Genomic DNA, 13540 nt, shown 5'->3' with positions numbered 1-13540 from the left:
CTGTACAGCAGGCTGGTGAGAGCAGTTCAGAAGCAGCTAGGGGCCATCATAGCCAGGAAATCCAGACTTACTGAGTTGACTCTCAAAAGAAATTGGTATTTAAGGGAAAAGTAAGGATCTAGACTTCCAGTAGTTCATTTTAGATTTATGGGCAATTGTTCTTTGTACAAGCCATTTGTACAATGCTTTTCTCCATGATGCCATTTCAGTCAGTCTGGAGAAGACTTGATCAGGATGGACTGGAAGAGGGAAAAGGTAGAGGGCTTGACTTTAGTTTTATGTAAGAGAGAATTATCTGTGTGAAATGTCAAGATTTCTCTGTTTCAAAGTCTGTGGTTTGATGCTGAAGAGACTTTATTACCTGGTTTTATCATATCAAAATTGAAATTGCTTTTGTTCATACTGTAAGGCTTTTAATTAGAAGCAGCTGAATTTGAGCCATTTAACACAGAAGAATGAATTTTAATCCTTTTAAATGAAGAGTAACACTGTTACCTACCTGAAGCAAAACACTGGTCTGGAGGGGGTAGGACATATTTATTTGGTAGACAGTCCACACTGGTGGCCTTTCTCAAGAGGGATGGGTAGGTTGGCTGTTTTACGGACCCCTGAGAGAGTGAAGTTTTCTTGGGGCACAGTCCTGAAAACAGATTTCACTGAATGCATCAGGTTACACGAAGGTTCCTGAGCAGAGTGCAGGGGGTGGGCATGCTCCTGAGGACACACTGGAGCTGGGTTTTCTGTTAGTTAATATGGAAAACTCCAGAAAAAGCCTTTCCAGAGTCTGCCATCAGTTGTCTCTACGTGACCTACAGGAGAGTGACTCACAGTTAAATATGGAATGCCCACTCTTTACTACTTTTAAACCTGTGGATGACCACAGTGTATTTAACAAAAAATTATAAGGTTGACGTAGGTTTTCTTAGGTCAGGAGTGTTCTTTTAACTGGAACAGTTATATAAGGAAAGCAATGCAGCAATGGAGCCCAAAGAAGGGGAAAACACACAGGCTGTGTACTCAGTCTCATTTATTACAGAAAGGTTGTAGTTTTTTCTTAATACTCTAAAAGACTTTCCCTGGTTTTATAGTGAGTTTCTACAGATTAAGCTAATGCCTGTCATTAGCAATATGTCCTAGTTTTAAGTACATTTTGTATTAGTGTGTGAAAAATAAACCCAGAAATGTTGTAATCCTGACAATGTGCCTGAGATTCCACCTTCTTGGAATCTGAGCAGAACCCAGCACAGTCCCTGCACTGTGTGAAGCCACTTTGTGTCCTGGCAGCCAGGCTGTCAGCTGCCTGGGCAGGATTTCCTGGGTCAATGAGGAGATGGACAGAGTGAGGGTGTGGATGGGAGCAGGACAGGGGTGCAGCCAGTTTTTCTGTAAATTCTTTGTTTTTTAGAATAAATTAAAATGAACATGGAGGAAGGAATAAATGAGAGCCACTACCCCCATTAAATTCTGTGACAAAATAGCATCTCAACTCTGATTTTAGGAAAGAATTGCACGCAAAAGAATGTGGTTTCTTTTCCTTTCTGTATAGAAAGCATGTTCCCAAGAATAAGTGGCTTCATGAAGGAGGTGCAAAGATGAACAAGTGCTGATGGAAAAAATAGTTGTGTTTCAAATGGGAGGTGGGCAGGTGGGGTGGAGAAGTAGGCTAATTGTGGAGAGGGATTTCCTGTGAATATGGGGAAGGAATGAGCAGAGTGATGTTCTGCTGCTGCCTTTCCTGACTTTGGCACATTTCTTATAGATGGGATTTATCTGGAGATAAAGTGAATAAAAAGGAGACCATCTCCGTGGTATTCTGTAGCCACTAGAGGGAGTGACTTGTTCACAGGTACTGTTGTCTTTAAAATGCACTCACTGCAGGGCTGAATTCCACCACTTCCCTAATCCCTGATCCAGACAAGGGAGGCTTGGGCTGCAAATTTTTTTTTGACCCATCTTCAAGCAGCAGCATATTCCTCCACTCTGGCTACATATCCAAACGAGTGTGAAAATACATACCTCAGTAACGAGTTTGGTGAGAGAAAAAAGTGATCTTTCAACAGTGGAAGCCATGGGTTTTCTTAAAATGACTTAAGCTGTTGTGGTGATCCCATCTCACTGGGAACCAGATTTAACATATGGCAGCAATTTGAAGAATTTTATTAAGGGGCAAAATATACATCAAATGAAAATGAAACCATGTTCTGAAATCAATGAGGGATCATGGATGTTTCAGCTAGTTTGCAAAATCTGGATTAATCCATATATTATCCCATTGACTAGTAGTTGAATCATGTACTGTAATCCCTTAAAATTAAATAATACACTAGTAAATTTAATAAAGGGTTTTAGCTCCAACTGCTAATGCTTTGTCTAGGAGAAATACTAGACTAGTAGCATGGCCTTACAAATAGTTTTGCCAAATGTTTACACTATTGAATTGTTTTCCTGAAAAATAAAGTCTCATTGCAAGGGAAACAAACACAGGACACAAAAATGTTCATCTTACTTAAAACAATTATTAGAGCAAGGGCTTGATTATCCTCTGAACTACCCTATAAATCATTTATGTCTGGATGGAATGAAATGATGCCTTAAGAATGTGTAGGGGGTGAAGTCCTAGTCTGAGTGTAGAAAGTGGATTTGGATGAATAAGATTAAAGGGGAATTGACAATACAAACCTTTGCATTACTCAAACCATCACATGAGATCACTTTGTGATGTCAGTAACAACCAGAGGGAAAGAAGGCAAAGCAGTTCAGATGCAGGATTTTCCTAAGAGGTAAATGAATTCCTGCTTTAGATTAGGAAATTAATGTTTTATGCTTTGCTCTGTATTTGCAAGACCTGTCGTGCATAAACTAATTCCAGGACACAAAGGAGAATGAGAGTTGCTTTCTTGGAGGCCTGCTCACCACTTTAGAAACCCCAAGCCATCTACACATGTCTGTAGATCAAGACACTATTGTATTGTTAAAATATAAATATTTAAAAAGCCCATGCCTTTTAAAATGGAAATGCTGAAGGCTTTTGAGGTGAATATCATCCAACTTTAAAGCTCCATTCTGTTGTTATTTCCCTATGAACTAGTGGGGAAACTGAGGCAGTGAGCATTTGAGGGTGGAAATAAGTATAGCAGAGTCTCCCCCCAGGGCCAACACTGTCTCTATAAATTCATTAAATATAAGAAGTGAGTTCAGAGGTTTCTTTCTTTATTGGAATGTTAATATCTTGGTTGCACTGCAAGAAACTTAATTAGGGGATAATGATTCATGTATTTGTAGGCGTAGGCAGCTGTACACCAAGTACAATACAAAGAATATTAACTACTTTAATTGCCTGCAGGCACTACTGATAATGCAGCATCTTTCATAGCAAAGAAGATAAATCCTAAAAGAAGGGATTTAGATCCAGATATCTTATACACTTCATATCCTGTCTTACAGCAGATTTATCCCTTCCTCTGTTTGAAATGGGGAAACAGAGGCCCAGAGGTATTACACCAAGTGTGAGTAAAAACAAACTGCTGGGTTTTAGATGGATTTTTTCTTTATCCAGGGTGTTTGACTTCTACTTTATTAACCTGTAGAATATTTATGCTCTGTGCACATAAATCTTCCAGAAAGCACACTCAGGAATTATGGAACTTTATTTTTGGCTCAGCATTTAAGAGCCAGCATCCTCCTTTTGCCCTCTGTCATTATGATAATGCCACAAAGCAGCAGGCAGTACCTGGAAGTAATGATAAGGTATCTGCTGCACTGAGTGATGCCAGTAGCTATGCCATCAATTACAGTATTTCAGTATACTGTATTTTCTGAAAAGTCACAACTTTAAAAGCAAACAAAATCATTAGGGCTTTTTGAACACTTGCATTAACTAATCCTTTATTGGATGACATTTCTTCACATCAAAAATGCACATGGAATGATTCGTCTCACTCAAACTAGTCATTAAAACACTTCCCAGTGGTACAACTTGTAACTGTTGTCCTTTGGCCATCCAGCTGAACAGCATGCAGTACCTGGCTGGGAAATAATAACCAGAGGAGATGCTTTTCTGGATAACATGTGACTAATGTCATGCTGGTCCTAGTTTTAGGGACCCAGCAACAGCAATATAGCAAAGGAATTGAAGCCTCATTGATCCTCTCACCACCATCAAAATTTTTCATTGTTAGTGTCTCCAAACACCCCAAACTTGTTTCTTGGTGGGTAACTTTTAAGGTGGACTGCACAGATTCCATATCAGTGCCTTAACAGCTATTCCATCCCTGTGTCCAGAATAGCCACAAAAATGCTCAGCCTCAAACAGGACTATACCAGCTTTGAATAATTGCACAGCTCATGCACCGGTGAAGAAGTTCAAACCATCTTTCTTAAAACAAGTAAAACCTTGGCAAAGGAAAAGCAGGAAGCTACCCTTGTATTTGCAGGAAAAGCAAATAAAGTGCTTGTAATGTAAAATCTGTATTGGAAGAAAACATGTATAATTGGAAGAAAACATGTATAATTTTAGCATGTATTTGCCTGGTAGATTTTGCTTCAGTAGAAGGAACTAAGTAGTTTGTGTAAGTGTCTATGTCAAGAAATAAATCAAAGGCTTTCGTCATATTCTTAGGTAAGACATTTCTGACCATAAGTTATAGGAGATGACTTCTTGGAAAGTTCAGAAGAGTATATCCTACTGAGGAATACCATAGGGAAAATGTAAGAATTAACAAACCAAGTCACTAATTGAAGACTGAAAATATTTTGTAAAAAGAACACTGAAATTAGCTGTTAAAATTAAGTTTTCAATTTTAGTTTTTTGTTGAAAGTGTTTAGACATTTTTGGCTTCTCTGTTTTTAGCATGCAGACATTCCATGATCTGTAAAAATATCTTTTTGCTTATAGCACAGCCTGAGAAACTGTACAGAATTGTACATTCCATGTATTACCACATGAATGATATTTTTACTGTCTTCATCTTTTGTCCCATTAACTTCCTGAAAAACTTATAAGAGCCTGAAGCAAGTGTTACTTTTTCTTCTGGATCTTCAAGTGTGAGATTTAAGAGTCTTCATTTTTGTGAGATTGATTTAAGTTTTTAAGTTGCTGGAGAAAAAAATGCAGAACCATCCCAGTGATTGTGATAACTGAGAACTACACTCTGCACCCTGCCAGCACTAATGTCCATTAACTTCATTAACATTTCCCCCGGGAGGAAATGCTGCATTTTACCTTCTTTTGGTGATGGTTCTTTGCTTTAATATCTCTGTAACGAGGCAGCTCTCCCAAATTATAGAAGGCTGTTTAAGCAGATGTAGGAACTGGATGCTGGAAATGTTCAAGCAAGTATTTGGATACCCCACCTCCCAAAACTAAGTGTCCTGCTCATGTTCTAGTATTTAAAACTACTACATAACACTCAAGTATCAGCATGGAGGCTGATGGAAGTTGTGTTAAAGAGAGCAGCTGTGCCAGTGATTACTAATGCACCACTCAAAGTCTGACTGCAATAAAATACTGCAGTTTATGTCCAGTATCACCTGGTACCAGAGAAGTGCCCCCAGTTTGTTGTCAGGGAGGTAAGTAAGTTCTGGTGGAACTCTGGAAGCTACACTTATTGTAAGAATTAGCATTGGTTATCAAGGTGGCTTAAAAGCAAATCCAGAGGCAGTAGCACAAGGTTCCAAACATCTCCATTTTGAGGATTGTTGCACTGGTTGATGTAATTTCACCTGACATTTCACTCATCTTATTAACAAGGCGAGTGAAATGTCAGAAGGCATTAAATCAATATACTGTGTTCCCTAAGGGGCACCATAGTGCTGTATAGCCAGGGAAACTTGTAAGAAGATAAAGATTGCTTTGGAGTGAAGACAAGTGAAGACCAGGATCACCTACCATGAACAGGACTGCAGATACTTCAGTTACACTGAGAGACTGGGAGCTGCAATGAGGTTTTTGCAATCTTGCAAACATTTTTTGCATGGTGAAGTGTATGGGCCTCTTCAGCCTTTATACTTCAAAGGTAAAACCAAGTCCTTTGCATCAAGGAATTTCACCCGTTGGTTTAAGGATCTTTGTCACCATATTCTTTGGTTTTGTTTTTGGTGTACAAAAGAACTAGCTATTTCTTGACTTAATAGAGATTTTGATTAATTTAACCTAGGATTGAAAAGGGTGTCAGATCTGTCCATAGAAAGAGCTCTACAGATAAAGTATTCATTTGAATACCCATACACACAAAAATACTTTTGCACACCCCTATTCTGTCAGTTTAGTTACTTTGAATGAAGTGCAAGATGAGAGTGTTCCTTGTCTTGCCTCAAGTCCTCATCTATTGTTTGTCCCTTTGTATTACTTAGGGCTATATGGTCCTAGGGCAGAGATGGTGCAGTTTCATAGTTATTTTGCAGAAAGGCAGTTGTTCAGAATTAACTTCTTTCATGAAGTGTTTCTATGATAAAATGTAACAGGTATAATAATAATATAATGTAAAAACTGGACCAGTATATGAAGATCTAGAGGCCTAGCAGTTGACTGCAGTGGAGTGGCTGGATACAAACTCCTTCCAGGGGGAAAATTTAAATATACTTTACACTGTTCCATCTCTCCTTAATGCTTTTAATTGTAAATGGTCTACTGTAAGATAGTGACCATGTGTCTAAGCCATGTTTTCTAGAGCAGATGATGGAAATATTTTGATGGGTTTAGGCTGGTCTCATTTGGCTGCTGAACTGCAGTGTCTCAAGTTTTCAAATTCAATCATTGCTGCTGCCATGTTGATTAACTTTGATGTAATCTGCCTCCCCGTGGCATGGCAGCAGCAGCAAAGGACTTGGCAGGTGTAATATAAGCTTCAGTTCACTTCACAGTTCCTATCATTTGAGAAATTGTACAAAGGAATATACTTTTTTTTCTCTTGCTTTTTCCATTTATCTTAGCTGTAAGATCAGAGGGAAAACTGTCCTGAAGTATTCCTTATCTGTGTTCATAAACACATGCCTGATCATAGCAGGGGAAGATTCTTGTCAAAAGGAAAAAACACAAAAGCCAAGATGATAAATATTGCAATAAAAATGAGACTTCTGTTCAGCAGCTTCTTTAGCACTTGATTTCAGAGTTTGATGAATTGGTTAACATTCTGTGAGTCACTCAGGTTTGAACATTGGTTCCTGTGACACATTGCTAATGTATGATAATGAAGAGCAAAACTTTTTGTGCTCATTATGTGCACCTGGTACAGCAGCTTTGGCCATGACATGTACCTTGACTCAATGAAGCATAAGCCTGGAATAATAACTTGCTTCATGGAAAAATATGCTCCATTATCTGCAGAGAAGTATGAGGATGGGCAGTTTTCAGTTTCAGTCTGTAAGGAAGGATTTATTGGCTGAGATCTGAATCCTTCATATGCGTTTGTACTATGATTTTTCTTTCCTTTTGCTTCCATTACTCAAATTATTTTGGGAAGTTTTGAGCACTTTTAAGGGGAGAGCTGGAAATTTCTAAGGGAAAGTTGAAAGGTCTGTCATTTTTCCACAGAACTATTTCTTACATCACTGGGCAAGGAACTGAATGGCTTTTCTGTTAGTTTCCTACTGTTTGCCATGTATATAGTACTCTTGTTATAGTACTGTGAGTACCCTAAAGATGCATGCCTGTGTGGCTTCTCTCCCTGTTTTATTTTAGAGGTTTCTTTTTGTAGTATCCTGTATAGAAAATTAAAAGACAGCAAAGCTAGATCTTTGTTGTTTTAGTCCAAATCTTGCCTATTGTTGTGCAACTGTGTGTGGGAGATTTGGAGGTAAAGGGGTTTTGCTTCCACATTTTCCATAAAAGGATTTGACACAAACTCCTCGATTCTTAGTTCTTTGTTTATGAAAAAAACATGTCTTTCAGTCCCTTTCTGTCCCTTTTGCCTTTGGGGACTTTGGAAGCCAGGGTTGTAGATAAATGAGATGATAGCTGAGATCTGATCTATATAGAACCCCATCTGAATGGAGATTTGGATTTTGTTTGGTATCAGTTTCTGAAAGGGAAGTTTGTGCTTTTTCAAAAATATGTGAAATAAAATTTGGTACTCTTAAGTGGTTTTGGGTAGCATGTGAGAAAACTGAGGGCTTTGCTATTGGTTATTATAAACAGATCTGAATTTCTAAGCCTGCTCACTGGAGTATTTTTGTATTTTACCACAGTAGTTGAAGCCAGAGTCCTGGCATGCATTATCTGTTGTGATGCAGATAAAATTTACTCCAAACAAACACAAAAAATCCAGATCTAATAGGGGATTGGCAATCTACAGTTGCCCCTACTACTGTACCAAACAGCCAATGGATACACACAATAGGCTGTGCTGGTAGAATTAAATGCAAATGGTTTGTAATTTGGCTCCTCTAAATTAGTGCAATCAGGGAATTAGAAGCTTGCTTTAATCCTTGTGTTTGCTTCCCTTGTCAGGTCTCTGTGTCATGCTGTGACACCTCTGCTGAATTACTGGGTGCCTCTCTGAAAATAGCACCCAAGAGCACCACCTGGGCTGTGTCTTTTGGTGTCTTGCATGAAGTGATTGGGGTCTCTTGAACAGAGCACTGGAAGAAGTGATGCTCAGAGCACAGTGAAACTTGGTAATAGCTGATGGGCAGAGCCCAGTGGTTGTGGGATCACTGTCCTGCAGGGCACAAGAGGGTGCTGTGCACCTAGATAGCAAGCAAAAGCCCATCATTTACTAGTGCAGTTTAGTGTGCATATAAAAGATTAAAGAAGTAAAGTTTTAATATCTGATGAGATGGAAGGCTCTGCAGGATCCTCCTTTCTCCTATCCAAAACTGCCTGGCAAGTGAATTAAGCTTGAAAAAGATTGAAGAGAATTCCTATGCTGAGGGGTGTAGCAGCAGCTGAGGAATGAATAAAGCTGATCAGACAAAAGGAAATGTTCTAGAGAGAATGAGAAGTCAGGAAGCAACTCTGTGAAATCAGAGACAGCAAGAGAAAGGTGTGAGACCATGGCAGGCAGCCTGGGATGGCACTGGGGCTGCTCTGGTGTAGCTGCAGATCAGTGCTGTGACATTCTGGCAGCACTGAAACTGTTTGCCTGGATGCTGTGGGAGCAGGGCCGATGTTTGACAAACCACAGGATACCTATCCCAAAATATCCAGAGCCTGACAGTAATCCCAACTTGCCTGCCAGCCCCTTCACAAACATCTCAAACAGGAAAGCTCCACGGATTCTGTGAAGAAATTGCAAACTGCATATGAGTGTGCAGAATAAGCTGTGAAGATCATGTTGCTTACAGTGCTTCCCTTGCAGGAGGTAATATGTAAAGAATAGATGTGAGTAGCTGTGCAAAAGGAAGGTCTGAGCCTTTCAGAAAGCAAGCAGTGGTAGTTTGAGCAAGGGCTGGTGGAATTTTTAGGGAAGCTGAGTCCTGTTCCTACCCCTGCCACTAACATGTTCTTGGATCTTTCACAGGCTGTGCCTTATTGTTTCTAGTCTGCCATCTGTGAACCAGGCATAATAATGCTGAGGCATCTTCGAAAAGAAAATGTCAGAGTCTGGTTTGGTACATTTGATAGAAAAAGGGTAGGTCTGCATGGGAGGAGCCATGGGGACCCTAAGTCCTGTGTATTGGTGACCTTGCCAGACAGCTGCATCTTCCTATAGAAAGTTATCATTACTACAGGATACTGAGTCAGTTCTGCTTCCCTGTTTAGGAACAGTGTTATCTCTGACCTAAAGCCTTAATTGAATTAGGGGAAGAAAAAACAGTCAATTACAGCACAAGCAAGTGTTTGCAAGACATGGACTTGCAAATCTAAAAAGCATCAGTTCTGCATGAAAAATACTGCAAAAAGCTGCAGCTATTTGTTGATGCTGATTTCTTGAATCCTGACCACATGGTTGTTTGGTTTTTACTGAGAGGTAGCCTATTAAACTTCCACTTCCTCTGTACTTTAAAGGTAAATGTTTTAAATCATCATATCAACAATTTAGCTGGGCTTTGTCTTGCTGATTCACAGAGGCAGCTATGCCTGTTTCTTTCTGGGTGATGTTTTAGAAGTAATTCAACACATGAAAGACACCTGAAGCAGGATGTGTGTTTATGGGACGGATCCAGGGGCTGGCTCACAGTAGCTCAGCCAAAAGACCTATGAATTAGAAACAACTGTGTTGCTAAATGAGAGGTGGTCAAAGGTATATAATTCCTGACATTAATTTGCTAGCAGGAATTGACAGAATTGAGATTGGGAAGGACCTCTGAAAGTCATCTAGTCCAGTCAGTTAGATTTTTAATATCTCCACAGATGGAGACTCCACAGCCTTTTTCTGGGCAACCTGTTCCAGTGTCTGACAACCCTCACGGTAAAAAATAAGTGTTTTGTTTTCAGATGGTTTTTAATCTGTGCCCACAGCCTCTTTTTCTGTCAGTGGGTGCTACTGGGAGCAGTCTGGGCTCCCTCTTCCTTTCCCCCCATCCTCTATACACTTAATGAAGTAGAGATTGTTGCTGCTTTCTGTGTTCAAGTGTATCTTGGGAGGACAGGCTATCTTGGAAGGAAATTCTGTCCAAAGACACTCTGAATTCAGTTACGAAACACTTAAATGAAGATCATCAGCCTCTCGTTGACCTAGGAGTGAGCTTTCCAGAGGTGTTTGTGCTCCCATCTTCAGGACAGAGGCACCCAGATGGAATCTTGTCTCATTGCACATAGTCCTGGCCCAAGCAGTAGAATCCCATTTCTGTCTGCTTACACAATGTGCATGAAGAGGGAAGGATGGAGTTAAAAGATAAGCTTGCACCTGGCAGAGGAGTTGCCTTTCTGAGTGTGGATTTGGGGATGTCAGAAAAACAGAGATAGATGCCTTGTTGCAAAATCTGCTTTGCTGTCCCATGGGAGTCAGGCAGATTGATTGTCAAATATCCCAGCCTTCTGAAACTGAAGAAAATCTGTTCAGTTTTCACTACCTGAAGATTTGATCCACAACTTGTACTTCTGTGTGGCCCAACAGATACTACCTGTGCCAGATTAGAAAGCAGCTGGCCATTAAAACAAGATGGGAAAAAAAAGAAAATCCCAGTTTTGTGACTCTGCTGCTTGTTGCTGTAGTAGGTTGTACTTCTTGGTTAAGAGGTACTGCATCATATTTATATACTGTGAACGTGGTTGCTCTGAAAGCTGAGTGGGCATCCAGAAACAGCCCAGTGTTTTTGGGCTGCCCCTTGCTGTTCTTCTGATCCCTGTTTTACAAACGAAAGAGAAAAGGTCCTTAGCAGTTAACCAGGACACTTCCCTGACCCTCACTGCCATTTCTAGAGGGTATTGGTCACTTTGATGTAAGCATATGGGAAGAAACCAAACAATAGATTTCATCAGGGTTTATTGCCCAGAGGCTTTTTAACACATAAGCTGTTGCTGTCGGAATCACAGGATCAGGTGTGTGTGTGTTTTCCCGTTTGCTGGAATACACAGCAGATATGCAAACAGGCTTTTTTTAGCTGACAAAAGCCAAGGAGCCCTTTGAAAGCTCCACGGTTCACCCAATCACACTGTACAGCGTTGTAATATTCTGACAGTGTAAATCCTCACATTTGTCTCCCTCCCTCTCCTCCAGTCACTCTCCCTCCCCCTCCCAAGCCTGCTGCTATCGGATCTGTGATGATATGTGATCTCCTGGATACAACCACACACACCAGCACCAGGCACTGCTGCTCAGCTGAGCAAAATGTCTTTCTCTTAGGAGTGGTGCTCATCACAGCATTCGAATCCTTGACGATGTTGCCATGCTTCCCTTTCTGCCTTCTGCCTTTTGCTGTCCTTGCCTGCCTGCTTTTCTTACCTGGGGGTGATTTTTGCCCTGCTGTCTGTAGCTGTATGGACTATCACACCATAGATTGCCGGGATCAAGGACTCCCAAGTGTTCCTAATCCATTTCCATTGGATGTACGGAAACTTCTTATAGCTGATAACAACATCCAGGCAATACCACCTGATTTCTTTATATTTTATGGAGATCTAGTCTATTTGGACTTCAGGAATAACTCCCTTACCTCTTTAGAAGAGGGCACTTTCAGCAGTTCTACCAAACTGGTGTATTTAGACTTAAGCTACAATAATTTAACACAGCTTGATGCTGGGACGTTCAGATCAGCAGAAAAACTGATCAAACTGAGCCTTGGAAACAATAACCTGGTGGATGTGGACGAGGCTGCTTTTGAGAACCTGGAACAGCTCCAAGTGTTAGAACTGAATGACAATAACTTACAAAGCCTCAACGTGGCAGCCCTGGAAGCTCTTCCCTCCCTGCGGGCGATACGCTTAGAGGGCAACCCCTGGGTCTGTGACTGTGACTTTGCCAATCTTTTCAGCTGGATACAGGACAATGCATCTAAGCTCCAGAAAGGTAAAGCTTGGTGACTTACAGTGCAGTGTGTACATTTCTCTGTTTGTGTATCTTGGAGGGAAGGGAGGGTTCTTGGTCAAATTGTCTGTCTGCTGCCTGCAGTGACCCAAACTGCATTTTGGTCAAAAGATCATTGCATGCTCTGAACAAATGAGTCCATTAAAATGATCCTGGGTGCTTCCCAGCAGCAGGTCCTCCTTCCAGTTAAGACATAAAATTTAAAAATTTAGCTCTAATAATTTTGATTTATACACTGAACTTACATGGGCAGTAAAAGAGCCTTTTTGAATTCATTCAGCCCAGAGCTGGTTCTGTTCCAGACTTCGTTTTCTGTCTACAATAAGCCCTTTGAGCAGCTAAACACTCTGTGCCAGCCCCTTAGGGAAATGGATTTTTTTTCTCTCATTTTACTGATCAACTATAAAGCTGCTACAGTAGAGTTAAATCACCATTTTATGCAACTGTAGTTGTCAGTCCTTTCCTGGAAGTATTTTGTTGTGATACCCTGTGTTTGAAACTCTTTATTTTGTCTCTTTTCATTAAAATAGTACTGCTTCCACTAGTAGGCAGAAATCAGAACAGGCTGTAGAATACCTCAAAACACAGGACATATAATTCTGGTATTTGGGCTAATAATTTTCAGAAAAGCATGGAGGGGAAAAATACGAATTAGGACTGCCGTGTATGGGGAATCCAGGCTCCTGCTCTGTTTCCTACACGACCTCAAAGCCTCTCTTAATCCAGCTTTAGCAAGAGATCATCTCACAGCTCATGCTTCCCAACAACAGCAGAGCATCAACTCCTGTCATTGAGCTGCCTGGCTGCTTGCAGAAGGGAAACTGCTCGGAGCATAAAAACTTTGGGAGGTCTACAGAGGGAATGGAGGTGCTACCCACCAGAAAATTCCAGCTGTCTGAGTGGGGAGGTCTGTGCAGAAGATGGTGAGAGCTGAAAGGCTGGGGGAGAACTGCTCAGGGGAACAGGTTGAGGCCAAGTAACTGTTACCTGGAATTCGGCCAAAAAGAAACACACAGACCAGATTTCAGAGGTCTCTTCTCTCCTTTCTCACTCATCAGTCTGTGCTCACTTGTGCCAGTTTTCTCATGCTCATGACCTTGGCTAGCATTTTTTAATATACTCATCTAGGTTGC

At 40.7% G+C, this 13540-nt stretch overlaps 1 protein-coding gene across 3 annotated transcripts in view; it reads left to right on the top strand.

Moving 5' to 3' along the window:
* Positions 1-13540, top strand: part of LRRC38 (leucine rich repeat containing 38) — a 50746-nt gene that overhangs the window by 25718 nt on the left and 11488 nt on the right. Inside the window, exon 1 of one of the 3 annotated variants that reach the window (XM_008491189.2) lies at positions 11650-12389. The exons of the other annotated variants lie outside the window; for them this stretch is intronic. Coding sequence (XP_008489411.1) covers positions 11762-12389 — 628 coding nt within the window. The 5' untranslated portion in view covers positions 11650-11761. Of the gene's footprint in view, positions 1-11649; positions 12390-13540 lie in introns of those variants that run through there. 3 annotated transcript variants of the gene reach the window in all.

The sequence above is a fragment of the Calypte anna genome, chromosome 21 (genome assembly GCF_003957555.1).
Source record: "Calypte anna isolate BGI_N300 chromosome 21, bCalAnn1_v1.p, whole genome shotgun sequence".
In the NCBI taxonomy this organism is placed as follows: Eukaryota; Metazoa; Chordata; class Aves; order Apodiformes; family Trochilidae; genus Calypte; species Calypte anna.
Note: the sequence above shows the minus strand (reverse complement) of the source record. Positions and strands in the feature narration are given on the sequence as shown.